This window comes from Somniosus microcephalus, chromosome 3, assembly GCF_052327205.1.
Source record: "Somniosus microcephalus isolate GS21.2 chromosome 3, FLI_Smic_1.0, whole genome shotgun sequence".
Taxonomy (NCBI): domain Eukaryota; kingdom Metazoa; phylum Chordata; class Chondrichthyes; order Squaliformes; family Somniosidae; genus Somniosus; species Somniosus microcephalus.
Window position 1 is genome coordinate 142,976,722 of NC_140989.1, and position 19,500 is coordinate 142,996,221.

General features: G+C 44.9%; 1 protein-coding gene across 11 annotated transcripts in view; it reads right to left on the reverse strand.

Annotated features, from left to right (window-relative positions):
* Window positions 1-19,500, reverse strand: part of plcb1 (phospholipase C beta 1) — a 1,372,871-nt gene that overhangs the window by 327,609 nt on the left and 1,025,762 nt on the right. For all 11 annotated transcript variants that reach the window (XR_015077546.1, XR_015077547.1, XM_085981702.1 and 8 more), the window contains one exon: window positions 8,987-9,153. Coding sequence is in view for 9 of the 11 variants with exons in the window: in XM_085981702.1 (XP_085837828.1) it covers window positions 8,987-9,153 (167 nt within the window). In the remaining 2 variants the exon portion in view is untranslated. The remainder of the gene's footprint in view (window positions 1-8,986; window positions 9,154-19,500) is intronic.

Here is a 19,500-nt window from a genome sequence, read left to right on the forward strand (position 1 = left end):
CTCTGGCCTCTTGTACGTCCCCCATCCCTTTGCCCCACCACTGACAGATATGCTGTTGGCTGGCTAGGCATGTAATTGTGATATCTCTATTGTGGGTTTTATTCTCCTTGTACCTTTGCCCTTTCACATTCTCCCATCAATACAATTGCAAACAGTTATAAACAATATAATAATTTTAATATTCACCTTTGCCTCACTCTCAAACCACATTTCACAGTCCAGTTTACTTTCTGAGCTGGGCAATTGGGCTGCCTAGACGAAATGAAATTGCAGGCAGCCAAGCACTTCCAAGGTAGAGTAGAGCTCTCATCACATTGAGTGAGAAAAGCACCAAAAGCAAGACCAATGTGGCTCTAAACCAATTTTATTCGTGAGAATACAACAGGGAAATTCATTAAGCTGTCACTAGCTAAATAACAAGACCAAGATCTGTTATAACATCACCTTATTTAGCTCTCAAAGTAGACTGGCAATAGAGCAGATGCCAATCTACTCCCTATTCTCACTTGAATCAGTAACTATACAATGATGACCTCTTCCAGGTTTTCTAGGTATGTGTTCCTCATAAAATATACACAGGACATTGCATTAGATCCTACAAAAACCTTTCAATCTGCCGCTCTCGGCAGTTTTTACACTGGTGGTCGTTTAGTTCGGAGCTTGATGTCCATACACTAGATCCCCACATTTACGGCAGAACTGTAAACCCATAAGAAAATTGGGTGCACGATTCTGCTTGGGCTAAGGTTCACATCCAAGTCAGGCTGAAAGGCTGTTAAGGATCGTACATCAAATGAGAGAAGGCAATATCAAGACAATTCCTAGCTAGTACAGATCCACAATAAAAAAACTGTCTATAATTTGGCATCAACTTGCACAAAATTGGCAATTTCACTCAAACGACACGAGGATGATTGGTATGGGAAATCAAGCTGGTCCAGTAGGGAGAGTTCTTCTGAAATCAGGCCAGAGCAAATGGAGCTCTATCTGTAGTTGACCTGGGAGTACTGGGTGGCAAAGCTGGGGAAAGCATTCGGCGCTTAGGGCTGACATTCTTGACAAGATAATCACTCCAATTTTTTTGAAAGAATCAGGACACAGTTAGGGCAAACCCAAGAGAGAAAATGAAGTAAACAAAAATGCTGACAGGAAGCACATCAGAAAGAAGACAGCCTGAAAGCCATGTGGGCGTTGGCAGAGTCCAGTAGAATGACTAAAATATTTTTGCTCTCTTCAAAAATGTCATTGCTTTTGTTTTGAAGCTGAAGGACCCTGAAGCAGTATATGTGCAGACCACATCCTCTTAGTTTGTCCTGGTCAATCCCTTTTCTTCTTTTCTATTGTGCCTCCAAATCTGAACAGAAAGGCACTTGTCTTGACTTTACTAATGAAGTTTTCTAATGAAGTGCTCCATTAAAAATATTGTCTGAATAACAATGAAAAATTAAAATGCTGGGAATCATAAATAGAACATCAGTGCTGGAAATGCACAGCAGGTTTGCCAGCATCAGAAGCAGTGAAGACTGATGAATGTTTTGAGTGCGGACTCTTCATCAAAACAAGCAGTATAACTTCTTTATAGGCCTGACCAAAACAAAGAGGGTATGGGAGAAAAGCAGGTAAATATTCAAGTGTAGATATTTTGGCTACTTTTACAAGGAGCCAACTGGTAAGTTCTAATAATGCTTTTCAAATGGTAGAAAGAGGTGAAATGCAAAATGATTATTTCTCAGCTCCCCAAACCGTGAGCCTGGTGTGGTGGTGAGCCACACTGACTAGTAGGTTTGATTCCTAAACTGTGCTGAGTCGCTTGATTTCAGCTAGGATCAAAGGGCCCAAAAGAAATAAAGAAAGACTTGCATAACCTCAGGATGTCCCAAGGCGCTTTACAGCCAATGGAATACTTTTGAAGTGTAGTCGCTGTTGTAATGTAGGTCCACGACAACTGGTGACACTCTCCCTGGGACACGAGAAGAAATCTCAGCGAGGTTTCCCACGTCTGATCACTATCCAATGACATGACAGAAAACCTGTGTGTCAGCATTGGGTGACAACACTATCAGGTTCAGCTGTGACCCCATAACCCAATATTCATTGCCCAGGCTCATACATGAAGAACTGACATATGGCCAAGGTACTGAAGATCTGTGGTGCCATTTCCTAGCATGAGACAGTCTCTTCATGACAGGAGAGGAGAAAATTGGAGGTAAAACTGGATGAGAAAAAAAATACCATAACTCATCCCAACTGGACAGTCAGAATACTGGAATTATTTCCATACTGGACAACTTTTTGTCCCAAAAATGTCCTCATTTGCTATCATTACCAAATAATTCAATATACTGTCCCTATCCTCTCGAGTTCCCCCAAATTAATTCAATTCCTTCATCAGTTCACCTCAAAATACTGGACATTCAGTAACTGTGCCAGCTTATCAGCATTTGTCAGCAGGTGCTATTTGCAACTGTTTGAATGAATCCACACTTGCTAACCGAATCAGAAGGAAACATTCACACCTCAACCATTCCCAATCTATAAACAACTAGTTTCACAGCAAGTCAGAGGATACGCTGACTTGTAATGGCAGGAGCGTTGCACCACAAAATGCAGAAGGCAGAATGCAGGAGACAAGTGTTTTGTTGCAGCTCAATATCCTGTAGCAAATCCTGTGATTTTCAACCTCGAACACACCTTTCTCTTCCTTACTGAACAGCATGATAATTTTAAGCAGTGGTGTTCTGCGTCTTTCAACCTGTCAAAAGAGTGAAGGAAGCTTCCAGCTGATTACTGTAACAGTTGTCACAAGCTCCACATCCCAAGAAGCTCCACGTCCCAACAATTAAATCCCAAATTCTTATTTTAAGCAGTGCCAGAGAGCTGCTGGCTTGTCAGCTGTGCAGCCAGTTGTTAAGGTAACCGGCTGAAAACTTTCATTCAATATTTAGCAGACCAGCGGGGGCAATTTGAAAGCATGCTACCTAATCATAAACTTGAGCTCATCCAAAGTTCTGCTGCCCATATTCTAACTCGCACCAAGTCCCGTTCACCCATCTTCTTCTTCTTCTTCTTCTTAGGCAGTCCCTCGGAACCGAGGATGACTTGCTTCCACATTAAAAATGAGCTCGCAGGTGACTGATTAGTCCAATGCAGGACCTACAGTCTCTGTCACAGGTGGGGCAGACGGTGGTTGAAGGGGTGGGTGGGTGGGGTGCTTGGGTTGACGTGCACTCCTTGCGCTGCCTGCGCTTGGCTTCCGCTTGCTCCCGGCGAAGAGACTCGAGGTGTTCGGTGCCTTCCCGGATGCTTCTCCTCCACTTTGTGCGGTCTTGGGCCAGGGATTCCCAGGTGTCGATGGGGATGTTACACTTTTTCAAGGAGGCTTTGAGGGTGTCCTTGAAGCGTTTCCTCTGCCCACCTGGGGCTCTCTTGCCGTGCCGGAGCTCCGAGTAGAGCGCTTGTTTTGGGAGTCTCGTATCGGGCATGCGGACAATGTGACCCGTCCATCGGAGCTGATTGAGCATGGTCAGAGCTTCGATGCTGAGGATGTTGGCCTGAGCAAGAACACTGACGTTTGTGCGCCTATCCTGCCAATGGATTTGCAGGATCTTGCGGAGGTAGCGTTGGTGGTACCTCTCCAGTGCTTTGAGGTGCCTGCTGCACATGGTCCATGTCTCTGAGGCATACAGCAGGGCAGGTATCACTGCTGCCCTGTAGACCATGAGCTTAGTGCCGGGTTTGAGGTCCTGGTCTTCAAACACTCTCTTCCTCAGGCGACCGAAGGCTGCACTGGCACACTGAAGGCGGTGTTGGACTTCGTCGTCGACGTCTGCCCTTGTTGACAGTAGGCTCCCGAGGTATGGAAAGTGGTCCACGTTGTCCAAGGCCTTGTCGTGGATTTTGATAATCGGGTGGCAGTACTGTGTGGCGGGGGCAGGTTGGTAGAGGACCTTTGTCTTACGGATATTTAGTGTAAGGCCCATGCTCTCGTAAGCTTCGGTGAAGGTGTTTACGATGGTTTGGAGTTCGACCTCCGAGTGAGCGCAGACGCAAGTATCGTCCGCATACTGTAATTCGACGACAGAGGATGGGACGACCTTGGATCTGGACTGGAGGCAACGGAGGTTCAACAGTTTCCCGTTTGTTCTGTAAATTAGCTCCACTCCAGTGGGGAGCTTACTGAGGGTGAGATGGAGCATTGCAGCAAGGAAGATTGAGAAGAGCGTTGGTGCGATGACACAGCCTTGCTTGGCCCCGGTTCGTACGTGAATTGGGTCTGTGGTGGAACTGTTGGTCAGGATCACGGCTTGCATGTCATCGTGAAGCAGGCGGAGGATAGTGACAAACTTTTGAGGGCAGCCAAATTTGAGGAGGATACTCCATAATCCCTCACGGATCAGCCTGTGCTCGCTGACATACATTGGTTCCCGGTCCGACAACACCTCAATTTTAAAATTCTCATCCTTGTTTTCAAGTCCCTCCATGGCCTTGCCCCTCCCTATCTCTGTAACCTCCTCCAGCCCTACAACCCTCCGAAATCTCTGTGCTCCTCCAACTCTGGCCTGGCCTCTTGCGCATCCCCGATTTTAATCGGTCCACCATTAGCGGCCTTGCCTTCAGCTGCCAAGGCCCTAAACTCTAGAATTACCTCCCTAAACCTCTCCGCCTCGCTACCTCTCTCTCCTCCTCTAAGACACTCATTAAAACCTACCTCATTGACTAAGCTTTTGGTCACCTGTCTTAATATCTCCTTATGTGGCTCAGTGTCAAATTCTGTTTGATAACGCTCCTGTGAAGCACCTTGGGACATTTTACTATGTTAAAGGCGCTGTATAAATGCAAGTTGTTGTTGCTGTTGACTGTAACCATGAGAAAAGTATCCCCATAACTGCCTGAGATTTTAGCCATTTTTCGCACAACTGTCCCTTGGCTTTCAGAAGCTTTTATCATACCAATTCAGTTCTGTTAATTATAGATGATCTCCCTGGCTTTGTTTCTAGACAAGCATTAGAAAAAAAATTGTGTTTATAACTGTCTACCTGTCTCCAATGCTCCAATTTTCATGCACTCCCTCTTGCTAGCTTTGTTTATCTTGCAATTTTTCTGTCGCCCTCTGTACGCCTCTCACACACATTTTTTGTTGTTTGTGTATCTCTGGTTTTGTCTCATTCTCTCTCTCTTTGTGTAAGTCCGTCCTTGATTCTGTCTCCTCTCTTCTGTACATCTCTCACACAGTTTCTATCTTTTTCTCTCTTTCTCTCTGGATGTACGACAGCAACATCACCGACAGCATTTATACATAACGCCTTTAATGTAAGCTGGGAGACCTACAATTCCCATACATCCAAACTAGAAAACTAGCAAAAGCTGACCAATTGTTTCAAAATAACTAACAGCCTCAAAAAAGTTGATAGTTCAAAAAACAGCCCTAAATCTAGCATCTAATAAAGTACGCAAAAGCACAGTTTGCAGCAATAATAAAGGGGGGATGTGAATCTTAGATCTATTTTCTAGTGGAATTAGTGGCATGTCATCCTTCCCAGAGCTCTGAACATCAGATCTCCTGTGCCCCAGGCCTACTTAGTTGATTTTGGGCCCATCTGAGGGTCTAGGCTGGGATCAAGGCCTGGACCTCTCAAGATTACGAAGACAGCAATGGCTTCAGGCAAGCTCATGGCTTCAGAAAGTTGGAATTACAGTTGTGTTTATTTAATATTTATCCTCAAAGAAATCATATCTACCAAGGAAATCAGCTGAGAAGCAGCAAAAATAGGATCTTGTTTGAGGTTAGGTTGAGTGAAGTGGCTGTGTGCACAGGGGACGGTAAGGCAGGGGTCTCGTGTCCTCGGCCATTTTGTCGGTAGTTGCATTGCTGGCTGAGAGAATTACAGTAAAGCCTTTGAAGAAGTATTGCAGCAAATGGTTCATTCAGAGGTTGATGGGCACACACTTAGTCATTGCTTGTTACAAGAGAATACGTTCCTCGCATGTTCATCCTGGCTTAGAGGTCAAAGGTAAGTACTGCAGCCACTTCAACTGCAACATCCATTGCCGTTAAAAATAATCATATGCTAGAGATTAAAATGTTGGAAAAAAGATGAATAAGCCACCTACACACTGGCTCATGTAAACATTTGGCCTAATAATGACAACATTCAATCAGCAAAGTGTCCAAGAGGATCACCATTAGTGCACTTCAACCTCAAAAAGCAGCTTTAAAAGCTGCAAAATGGAATCTCACTTTAGATTCATACTAATAATGATTTTAGTTGTGCATTATGGGGAGCACTAGCCTTGAGGCAGTCATTAATTACTTTGCTTGGATCTTCAATGAGACATTCAGGGTTGGCCTTTATTGCAAGGGGGTTGGAGTATAAGAGTAAGGAAGCCTTGCTACAATTGTACAGGGCCTTGGTGAGACCACACCTGGAGTACTGTGCACAGTTTTGGTCTCCTTATCTAAGGAAGGATATACTTGCCTTGGAGGCGGTGCAACAAAGGTTCACTAGATCGATTCCTGGGATGAGAGGGCTGTCCTATGATGAGAGATTGTGTAGAATGGGCCTATACTCTCTGGAGTTTAGAAGAATGAGAGGTGATCTCATTGCATCATACAAGATTCTGAAGGGGATTGACAGGGTAGATGCTGAGAGGTTGTTTCCCCTGGCTGGAGTGTCTAGAACTAGGGGGCATAGTCTCAGGATAAGGGGTAGGCCATTTAAGACTGAGATGAGGAGGAATTTCTTCACTCAGATGGTGGTGAATCTTTAGAATTCTCTGCCCCAGAGGGCTGTGGATGCTGAGTCTTTGAGTATATTCAAGGCTGAGATTGATAGATTTTTGTACTCTAGGGGAATCAAGGGATATGGAGATCAGGCGGGAAAGTGGAGTTGAGGTCGATGATCAGCCATGATCTTATTGAATGGCGGAGCAGGCTCGAGGGGCCGTATGGCCTACTCCTGCTCTTGTGTTCTTATGCTAGTCACAATACTCTCTAAAATCCTGCTATATAAAGCAAAGGAATTGTCTGTCTCTCCCTCTTTGTCTGCCTCTGTCCAAGTCACTATTTTGTTAAGGGCCATAATCCCAAATACTCTCAGAAATGTTCCAACATGCTGTGACCTATGTAATGATGGGATCACAATCTCTACCAACATTTCCCCACACCATGAGCTCTGAATTTCCATGCTGGGCAGTTGTTGACTGCAGTCCAGATACTTTCCCACAGGAGAGGGATGAGTGAAGTCAACAGGGCCGACTTTCCCCCACCGCCCCCCGCAACTTTCTACACCTTTTCCCCCTCTCCTCTCCTGAAGGCATCAATTTGTCCTCAGGTGCAGTTTAATAAGTGTCTCCGTTACCTCACCCAGGTAAGCGTTCTTCATGTATGAGCCTAGACAGTGAGTGTTGGCAGGCTATCCGAATACAGAAGACCCAAGTCCGATCTTGCCTTCACCTGATGACTGCATACATTACAGCAGAGGTCATCGCATAGCGATAAGGAATGGGAACACTAATTTTCCCCACCCTATCCCAGAGATGCTGAGGTCAATTGTAGTGGCCTTACCACAACCCTGCTGAAATCAGACACTTTCTGCAGTCATGCAATGATAACAGATACAGTTGTGTCTTATCCCAACCATCTTATTATAACATGTCTCTCTAATCTTGGCAGAGGCTCTGCAGAGGAATAAAAGCCATCGCAAGATGAGCCCCTGATAAGCAGCACTTTATCGAAGAGTTCTCCCCGGTAACTCCCTGTGGAAATGTTACTCAGCCATACTGAATAGGACATCCAAGGTTCAATCCCCAAGTCCGCACTTAGATAAGTAATCTCAGCTGGACCATCAGTGGGACTCTATAATTGGGGAGAGGGAAGAGGAGGGAGGGGAGGGGGGAAATCAGCCAGCATTCCTACCCGTACACTGAAGTGAGCCCTACTGAAAAGTACACGTGTGCTCCTCCAGAACACAAAAGGAAAGTCCGGGCCTTTGGCCTCCCCCACCACCCCCACCCCACCCTTGCCCAGCCGCGGGGCCCTCTCAACAGTCCACCTCCTGCCAGCCAGCTGGGGCCTTCCACCAGAAATGGCCGAGCAGCTGACCAGTGGCATGCAATTGAGGCCCAACCATTACAATCTGCCTCACACTCCCGCGTGGGATTGCCATCTGCTTCCAGAAAATCGCTCCTTTTTATCCCATCATTTATACCCAAGTGCTCTATTCACCTGTAACGAGCTGTGAAATAAAACTGGATACTACTGCGATTCAGATCACCTGGTGCCACACTTCAGTTCAGGTCATGTTTTGATCGCCAAAGCCTACTAACCATCAGGACACTCATCACTATCAATAATGTTTTCTTGTTATTGCCAAAGCATTTACCTAACTCACATCCACTTCCATATATTACACACTGTAACACAGCTAGGAGTGCGATTCAAAAATTTTGTGCATGACACTGAGAAATTGCAATGGTTGACGGTGTCACCTCTATCCCTTGATGTGTTACCACCGTGTAACATACATTAGCCTATGTGTTATTCTATATGTAGTACTCTGTGAAGTAAAAACACCAGACCAGCATGAGTCACATGATACGACAATGCACCAATATGAATCATGTAATACAGAATTAATTTTTGCTACTTGTGTTTTGGAAAACTACTGCAAAATTACAGTAACTTTCCTTGCATATATTATATAGTTGAAATGTACTTCATGGCGTAACATAGCTCAGTGGGTTATCATCGGAGTCACTTGATGTGTTGATGTGTTGCCAGCTTGTTGTGTATTGCAAGCCATACATTGTTACCTATACATACACAGGAGTGTCATTCCCAATATGTGTGTGTTATTATTTTTAGCATAACTGTTTATTTATCAGTTGACAGTATTGCGACCCGAGTGTAACAACATCATCTTATATTTCGCCCCGTACAATATTACAAGCGTGCAATCATACTGAATAAATGGCAAAATAAACCAACCTCTCTTTGCAAGGTTGATATTCGGTTCGTATTTCTCAATGAGCTGTTGCACTTGTTCTTGTTTCACCGGAGGGTAGAGTATCTCATTCAAACGTGGATCTCTCTGCTTAGAATTGATGAATTCTGTCATCTGGTCCACTGTTAGATATGTCCTGCTCTTTGCACCACTAAAATAAAGGAAGGAATAAATCCCAGTAGGTTTCCATTACATTGGCAGAACTTGCGGTACTTTGAAATAAGATGCTATTAGATGTTCTTATTTTTAAAAGCTCCTTTCGCTTGCATCTGTCTCATCTTCAATTCTGCTAGTACTTATACGTCCACTGACAAAAACTGATAGAACATTCACTACCAGTCACTTAGGAAAGAAAATCATGCCACCATCACAAGATATTGTCCGAAACAAAAAAAATACTGTGACATTTAATTTATGATCCCAGAAAAATATACTCAGTCGGAGCTTCAGAGTCTTATTGCAATCAGTGGCCATGTAAATGAGCACACCTGTTACTATTTTTGGTAATGAACCTGTATCGCCACTTATACCTCCTCTAGACACATCTTTTGTTTCTTTACTTGTGGCCATTATCATCCCCTTTTGCCTCGCGCCATCATCCTTTTTGTCATTTAATCTCTCAAGCCTTCCACCCTATCACAGACCTACCCTTTTGTTCTTTCCTCCCCTCCCACCTTTCCCTGCTTCTGCACTTGCTTAAAACCTGTTATATCTCTAACTTTTTCCAGTTCTGATGAAAGGTCATCGACTTGAAACGTTAACTTTTGTTTCCCTTTCCACAGATGCTGCCTGGCCTGCAGAGTGTTTCCAGCATTTTCTGTTTTTATTGTTATTATAATATGCTTCTTCAAGTCCCAACATTCATAATCAACACAAAAACATTTAATGGGACAGATTTTGCTGTCAAAATAATGGTGAGGCTAATTGCGCTCACCATTATTTTTGCAGGAATGGTACAGCAAATTCAGGCAAGGAGCAGATGTGAAAATCCAAAGGTTGCTGTCCGAGTTGCGCCACTCCGCTGTCAGCTTTGCAAAAACGGCATCTTGCTGTCTGCCTCAATATTGAGATGCACTGAATGGCGTGAATAATAATAATAATAATCAACTTTATTGTCATTGTTAGTGCACAAGTGCAGTACAACGAAATGTAGGCTTGCGGCTCCCGAGAGTGTACATTTAGATTAAGACATTTAAACATTCAACATACATTTGGCTTGTAATACATTAACATAAACATAACCATAATAAAGTGCATTGGCAGATGTGCAGGCTTTAGAGTTTATTTGTGGAGTTCAGTAGGATGACAGCCCTGGGAAAGAAGCTGTTCCTAAATCTGGTCGTTCGGGTGCAAATGCACCTGTAGCGTCTCCCAGATGGCAGGAGGGCGAACAGACTGTGGCTGGGGTGGGTAGGGTCTTTGATGATGGTCAGTGACCTCCGTAAACAGCGTTTCTGGTATATGTGCTCTATGGTCGGTAGCCGGGTGCCGGTAATGCGTTGGGCAGTTTTGACTACCCGCTGCAGGGCTTTCCGGTCATAGGAGCTACAGCTGCCATACCATACTGTGATACAGTTCGTCAGGATGCTCTCTATTGTACAGCGGTAAAAGTTAGAGAGGATCAGGGGTGACAAGTAGATACGAATTAAACCCACTGCAGATATTTAGGGCTAGTAATCAGAAGCACAAGTACCCTTTTAATGACGTGATAATTGTTAATTACTGCCAATCAATGTCTCTGGCACCGAAAATTAACTATGCAAGTGTGGAGTCTCATTCCATCAGGATTTGAATTTTTCAAGGGAGATTAAAATTATTTTTTTTCTTACATTTTCCTTCTGTCTCTTTTTTCTCTCTCTCTTAATCCAATCTTTCTTTCCCTCTCTTTATTTCCCTTTCTGTATCTGATTTGAAATTGAATTCACTCCCTTTAATTTACCTTCCTTCTCAGTCCTTCCTATGTTTATTTCCCAATCCTTAAATCTCATTGGTTGAGGAAATACCCCATTGGTTACCCTGTTCACTCAGGTCCCAGATGCCTTGTTTCCCCTTGCTATGCCATTATCAGCTCGCACTTTCAGTAACTTTGTGGACAACATTTTTTTGAGCTGAATGGTGAAAGGGCAAATCTAACTCACGCCAGATGCCGTTAGATGCCCTGCTCCAGCAAATTCTTGCCCATCCTCTTGTGTGCATCCTATAACTCAGAATCATTTTAATTACACGCCATAAACTTGACTGTAACACAGAGCCACTCCACTAGTATATTTCACCCCTCTACTCAGAAGTGGACTGGTTCTCATGACCTCACGTGCAGCAGAATGAGAAAGGGTTTAACTCGGAATCCTCTGGTGCAGGGGTGTTGCGCCATCCTCCAGCCCTTCTGAAAGGAAGTCTGTGAGGCCAAAGGAATTATGACTGGAAAAGCCACCCCCTTGGACCCAACCTCATGCATTATGGCCAACGCTAGGCAGGACAATGTACCCCAGCTATTCTCAAGCTCGTACAGATCTCGCTATTGGCAAAGCAGATGATGGATTTCCTTGCTGTAGTGCAATCCAAAATCTCCTGCAATAAAAATGTGGTTCAAGGACATTTGCCATTCAATAAAGTTTGTTATGGTTATTAGAAGTTCAGAGGACACAGGTAACATATTAATGCTTAAAAGCATGTATTGAAATCTAAAATATCATTCCGTAAAATCATTCTTTGGCAGAGAAGTATAACATGTCCTACTCCCAAAAGGCCCCTTTGGGTCAATAAAGAAGTATAGTAATGTTAGTGGCTACGATCTTGGACTAGTTACAGTACTTGGAGGTTGTGAGTTCAAATCTCTCATGGTATGTTGTAAAATTGAATTCAATAAATCTGGTAATTTTATTGGCAAAAGAACCAGAGGGGAGATGAGGTGAATTTTCTTTTACGCAGCAAGTTGCTATGATCTGGAATGCACTGCCAGAAAGGGTGGTGGAAGCAGGTTCAACAGTAACTTTATATTAGTGATCTGGACGAGGGAAATATGTGTAATATCTCCAAATTTGCAGACGACACAAAGCTGGGTGGGAGGGTATGCTGTGAGGAGGATGTCGTGAAACTCCAGCACAATTTGGACAGGTTGGGTGATTGGGCAGAAACATGGCAAATGCACTATAATGTGGATAAATGTGAGGTTATCCACACTTCGGTGGCAAAAACAGGAAGGCAGATTATTATTTGAATGGCAATAGATTGGGAGAAGGGGAAGTGCAAAGAGACCTGGGTGTTCTTGTGCACCAGTCGCTGAAGGTAAGCATGCAGGTGCAGCAGGCGGTTAAGAAGGCAAATGGTATGTTGGCTTTCGTAGCAAGAGGGTTCGAGTACAGGAACAAGGATGTCTTGCTGCAGTTGTACAGGGCCTTGGTGAGACCACACCTTGAGTATTGTGTGCAGTTTTGGTCGCCTTATCTGCAGAAGGACGTTCTTGCCATGGAAGGAGTGCAGCGAAGATTCACCAGGCTGATACCTGGGATGGCAGGAATGAAGTATGAGGAGAGATTGTGTCGATTGGGCTTATACTCACTGGAGTTTAGAAGATTGAGAGGGGATCTCATCGAAACCTATAAAATTCTGTCAGGCCTGGACAGACTAGATGCAGGAAGGATGTTTCCGATGGCCGGGGAGTCCAGAACCAGGGGTCATAGTCTAAGGATAAGGGGTAAGCCATTCAGGACTGAGATGAGGAGGAATTTCTTCACCCAGAGAGTGGTGAACCTGTGGAATTCTCTGCCACAGAGGGCGGTGGAGGCCAGTTCGTTAAATATATTCAAGAAGGAGTTGGATATATTTCTTAAGGCTAAAGGGATCAAGGGATACGGGGAGAAGGCAGGGACAGGGTACTGAATTTGGATGATCAGCCATGAGCTCATTGAATGGCGGAGCAGGCTCGAGGGGCCGAATGGCCTACTCCTGCTCCTATCTTCTATGTTTCTATGTAACTTTCAAAAGAGAATTGGAGATATACTGGAAAAGGAAAAAATTGCACGGCTATGGAGAAAGAGCAGGGGAGTGGGACGAATTGGATAGCTCTGTCAAAGTGCCGGCACAGGCACGATGGGTCGAATGGCCTCCTTCTGTGCTGCATCATTCTATGATTCTATTTATTGAAAAAAATATTAAGTAAACTCAATATAAAGGGAAGGAAGCCAGAAATTCCTTGCAGTCTTTTGATTCTAATCTTAGAAATGCTTTTTTTTTTAAAAACACTTCAAATAAATCATATCAATGTTCAGAGATTTTCAGCAGTATTTCCAGTAATTGGCTATAAATTCCTCCATGCGTTACATTTATTCCATAGGCAGCCATAATGACTCTACTTGTGTGATAAATGTAGTGCATAAAACTATTTCTAGCCATCTATTTCATATAGTCTTACAAATCACACTTAATGCTTGTTGTATACCAAGTGAATAAATTCTCTCTCTGTCTTTCAGCAGAGAATGATTGTACAAACTCCAATTACTGAAATATTTCTTCATCTCTCCACATCCAGTTCTTTTGACTTACAGCCAGAAATTATCACTATCTCAGAGCAGAAGAATGCAGATGGCAATGAGATGGCTGGTGAAGAAAGTCCAGCACAGCCTCAAAACCAAGGTCCAGATTACTATTTGGAAGGAACAGGAGTAGGCCATTCAGCCCCTCGAACCTGTTCCGCCAATAAATGAGATCATGGCTGATCTGTATCCTAACTCCATTTACCCGCTTTGGCTCCATATCCCTTAATACCCTTGGCTAGAAAAAAATCTATCGATCTCAGATTCAAAATTGTACTATAATATCTGCTTTTAATTCTATTTGATTAGATAACTCATGGAAGAAAGATTGACAGCACTGAAAATGAGTTGGACCAATGATGTAAATGAGATAAAGGACCATCGATGGATTTTAATGTGCATATAAATATTACACAGTGTAAATTAGCACAGATACATGTGGACACAGTCTATTAGTAAACGCGGGACAAGAAGGATCTGAGGTGAATGTTAACCATTGATAGCATCCAGTCAGGTGTTAATAAAATTAATCAATGTACTATATAGAGAAATGCATCTTAAGACTATTTAATTATGGGTTTGAATCTTGAGCAACTCATTGGTAAAGCCACATGTAGGATATTGTTTGCAGTTTTGAGCAACCAATCCTTCAAAAGGACATTGATCCATTGCAGAAGGTTCAGAAAAAAGCAATAAGGATTCTTGGACTCAGGGTTCTAGATTATGAAGTCATTCACAAAAGGGACCACAATGTGATACAAGACTTTTTACTAATAGGAGATGTAGATAACGTGAATGTAATAAGGTTATTACCTCCCTATCTCTGTAATCTCCTCCAGCCCTACAACCCTCCGAGATCTCTGCACTCCTCCAATTCTGGCATCATGCGCAACCTCGATTTTCATCTCTCCACCATTTGGCAGCCGTCCCTTGAGCTGCCTAGGTCCTAAGTTCTGGAATTCCCTCCCTAAACATCTCCGCCTCTCTACTTCTCCCTCCTCCTTCCAAGAGATTCTTTAAAACGTATCTCTTTGACCAATCTTTTGGTCATCTGTCCTAATATCTCTTTATGTGGCTTGGTGTCAAATTTTGTTTGATAACGCTCCTGTGAAGCACCTTGGGACATTTTACTATGTTAAAGGCGCTATATAAATGCAACTTATTGGCCCAGAAATTCCGTTCGCAGGCCTCCCGCGGACGGAGGCTGCGATCTGGAAAAATCTGCGCCAAGACCGGAGGGCTCCCGGGAGGCGCAGAGTTCCGTTCCTAGGCCTCTCCAAACTGCCGGTGCGCAGGGCCCACATATTCCAGAGGCGCAGGCGGTTCGCAGCGTCCCTGGGATCACGTGGGCCATGGGGAGCCAATCAGAGAAGAGAGTCTCCCTTCATACACTTGACAGGAAGACCTGTCAAATATATGAATGGAGATCACCCCCAAAACATAGTAAAATTTTAAATAAATTTTTTGAAAAATCACATTTTTAAAATGACTTGGAATTACATAAATTAACTATTTTAAACAAAAATTTAAATTTTTGAAAAAAATAATTAAAGTTTTTAACGGGGCTAAAAATAAACTTACCTTTCTTCAAAGTATTTTTAAATGATAAATCAGTGGAAATTTAAAAAAAACTTTTTTCAACTCTTATCCTGGTAAAAGCAGGCCTTGCACCGCGCCTGCTTTTACCAGGCGCAAGAATTGTAAGTGTTTTCTGCGGACGGAGGGTCTCCAAAAAACGGAACTCTCCACCCGCAGAGGCCCTGCTCCAGCGCAGCCGGAGGATCTGTCAAGAGCTTTCTTGACAGATTGGAAATGCCGGTTTCCAGCGCATGCGTAGTGCATGCCTGAAACCAGCATTTCCGATGTCCCTACGGGTGAGTACACAGCGTGTACACACCCGTAGGGATCTGAATTTCTGCCCCCATCATGGTTGTTAGTTAACTTAAACTGTGATAACAGAACAGAGGACACAGGTACAAAATTAACAGACTAACAGGAAAAACTGTAACGAAACAATGGGTGATCTTTAAGGAGAAGATGTTCCAAGTACAGGCTAGGTACATTCCAACAAGAGGGTAGGGTAAGGGAACCAAAGCAAGAGCTCCTTGGATGGTGAGGGAGATAGAGAAGATGATGAAACAAAAAAAGAGGGTGTATGATACATGTCAGGTAAATTCTTCAAGGGAGAACCAGACCAAATACAATAAGTTGAAAGGGGAAGTGAAGATGAAAATAAGATTGGCAAAGAGAGAATATGAGAGTAGAATGGCGTTGAACATAAAAGGGAACCCAAAAATCTTCTACCGGCATGTAAACAGTAAGTGGGTAGTAAGAGGCGGGGTGGGGCCTATTCGAGACAAAGAAGGTGACATATGCTTAGAGTACTTTGTATCGGTGTTTACTAAGGAGGTGGGTGCTGACAAAATATCGGTAGAAGTGGAAAAGGTAGAAGCAATGGAAGAGGTGAAAATTGATAGACAGGATGTACTAGAAAGGCTGGGTATGCTTAGAGTCGCCTGGTCCAGATGGCTTGCATCCCAGGTTGCTAAGGGAATTGGGGGAGGAGATAGCGGAAGGTGTTACATTGTTATAGTATCACATCGTTAAATGGAACTACTTTGGTATGGAACTACTTTGGTACGGTGTAGTTATATTGCTATGTGGCACACTGTGCACGGGCAGTGCACAGTGCAGCGTCGGGACATCTTGTATCACTCCGCACCATGCGGCAGCACAGAAACAAGGCAAAAATACAGCTAGTAAAAGCAGTAACTAAAATGAGCTAAAAGTGTCTGTATTATTTATAGTATAAGAACACAAGGAGACACAACAGAAGGGCTTGCCATAATTTTCCAATCTTCCCTAGATGCAGAGGAGGAGCCCGATTTTGGAAAGTGGCAAATGTGACACCATTGTTCAAGAAAGGGTGCAAGGACAATTCTAGTAACTACAGGAATTCCAGTAACTACAGTAACTACAATTCTAGTAAACCACAGTTTAACATCAGTGGTGGGTAAAGTTTTAGAAACAATAATCAAGGAAAAAATTAACGGGCACTTGGAGAGGTTTAAGCTAATTAAGGAGAGCCAACACAGATTTGTAAATGGCAGATCGTGTTTGACTAATCTAATTGAATTTTTTGATGAAGTAACAGAGAGGATTGATGAAGGGAATGCAATGGATGTTGTCTACCTAGATTTTCAGAAGGCGTTTGACAAAGTACCACACAGAAGGCTGGTTAACAAAATTGAAGCTCATGGAATAGGTGGGTCAGTGGCAGCTGGGATAAGGGAATAAGGAATTGGCTTAAGGACAGAAAACAACGAGTTGTGGTAAATGGCTGTTTTTCAGACTGGAGGATGGTAGACAGTGGTGTTCCCCAAGGGTCAGTGCTGGGGGCACTGCTTTTTTTGATATATATAAATAACCTGGATATTGGAATACAGAGTAGAATTTCTAAATTTGCCGATGACACCAAACTTGGGGGTGTGGCAAAACAGTGAGGATGATACCAATCGACTGCAACAGAACATAGATTGGGCAGACAAGTGGCAGATGGAATTTAATACAAAGTGTGAGGTGATGTATTTTGGCAGAAGGAACTGGGAAAGGCAATATACACTTAATGGCACAGTATAAAAAGTGTACAGGGACAGAGGGACCTGGGAGCTAATGTGCATAGGTCCCTGAAGGTGGCAGGATATATTGAGAGAATGGATAGCAAAGCATATGGGATCTTGGGCTTCATAAATAGAGGTGTACAAAAGTAGAGAAGTTATGCTGAACCTTTATAAAGCGCTGGTTAGGCCACAACTGGAGTACTGCGTCCAATTCTGGTCATCACACTTTAGGAAGGATATGAAGGCCCTTGAGAGGGTGCAGAAGAGATTTACCAGAATGGTTCCGGGGATGGGGGATCTTAGCGACAAGGACAGGTTGGAGAAGCTGGATTTGTTTTCATTAGAGCAAAGGAGATTGAGGGGTGATGTGATAGAGGTATATAAGATTATGACAGGTTTGGATAGGCTGGACAGGGAAAGGCTGTTCCCACTAGTTGATGGTACAAGGACCAGGGGACACAGATTTAAGGTTTTGGGCAAGAGATACTGGGGGGATGTGAGGAAAAACTTTTTCACGCAGCGAGTGGTGAGGACCTGGAATTTGCTGCCGACGGAAGTGGTGGAAGCGGAGTCACTCAGGCCTAGAAATTCAGTATCGCCACGTTTGGGGCGATATAGTCGAGTGTGCACTAAATTTAGCGTCCGGCGCAAATTATCACCACCTTCAACGAAATTGACTTGCATCGCTCCAAGAGGTGCTTGGTGCGCTAAAGCAGGCGCTGCACGATTGTCCTAAGGTGCTAAGCCGGAGAGGTGAGGCGCTACCACCGAGGGCTTGCGCAGGTGCGGCCAGTTAGTGATTGCAGGCAGACATGCTGGCACCGGTCACCTCTTAAAGGGGGAGGGTCGATTTGGCTTGCAGCCATGCCCTGCACATTGGAGCCCTGATTCTCGGCCTGGACAGACCTGCTGTGACATTCTAACTCCTAGGACCATGGAGAGGGCCAGGGAGCGAGCGCAGCGGTTCAGTGAGGGGGCCCTGAAGGTTCTGGCTGGCGCAGTGGAGCGCAGGTGATCTATCCTGTTTCCGGACAGTGGCAGGAGGCCGCTGCCCAACGAATATCGAAAAGCTTGGAGGGAGGTGGCACACAGAGTGACCTCCAGCAGCATGGTTCCTAGGACCCCTGTGCAATGCAGGAAGAAGTTCAACGACCTCACTCGGGTTGTCAGGGTGAGTACCCTTTCCAGTATCCTCTTCATCCCTGCATGTGCACCTCACTTTATGGCCAAAGGGTCCTGAAAGCCCCAATGCCCAGCCCTCATCCAACACCTATGGGCCTTTCATGAAACTCACATGCACATTCACCACTTTACACACTGTAAGGGCTAGTCGACCATGGGAGGCAGTGCAGCCAAGATCAGGACTTCACACTGTAAGGGCTATTCGACCATGGGAGGCAGTGCAGCCAAGATCAGGGCTTCACACTGTAAGGGCTATTCGACCATGGGAGGCAGTGCAGCCAAGATCAGGGCTTCACACTGTAAGGGCTATTCGACCATGGGAGGCAGTGCAGCCAAGATCAGGGCTTCACACTGTAAGGGCTATTCGACCATGGGAGGCAGTGCAGCCAAGATCAGGGCTTCACACTGTAAGGGCTATTCGACCATGGGAGGCAGTGCAGCCAAGATCAGGGCTTCACACTGTACTCAGAGCCCGTCCATTCTCTTGCAGGGCAAGCTGGCGCACAATAGGAGGCAGCAACAACGGACCGGGGGAGGCCATCCTGACCTTAAAGAGCTCAGCGATCTGGAGCAGCGAGTGGAACGGATTATGGCAGGCCGGATGATTGGCCCCGTCGCCACTGGAGATGCCGACCTCACTCTGGACAGCAATGGTAAGTTCATCACCTTTTTGATCTCTCTCCTTCCACTTGTGCCTCACACCAGCATCCTTTGCCACTGTTGAACCAATACAGTGCATTGCAGCACTCATGCCTCCCTCACTGCCGCCCTGTCCTCACGCTAAAGCAACTCTTGTACCTCCCTGCTTTCAGATGCTGATTCGCCAGGTGAGGAGGCGGGCCCTCAAGCTGCCACTGTAAGTGATTCTGAAGGCGAGGAGGAAGAGGAAGCCGGACCATCAGTGCCACCCTCAGCCGAGGCAGCCCATGGCCATAATGGGGACACGTCTTCCCTGGAGGGGAGCAGGGGGGAAGGGTCTGAGGAGGGTGAAGCTCCAGGGCCCACCGGGCTGCAGCAACGGTGGCCTTCTCCCCGGAGGGAGAGTATGGCCTCCAGTCCTGCTACAGTGAGCGCAGAGGAGGTGCGGCTCCTCGCTGAAATGGGCGCCCAGGCGGAGCACAGGCACACTGAGATCATGGCTGCAGTGGCAAGGATGCCTGACTC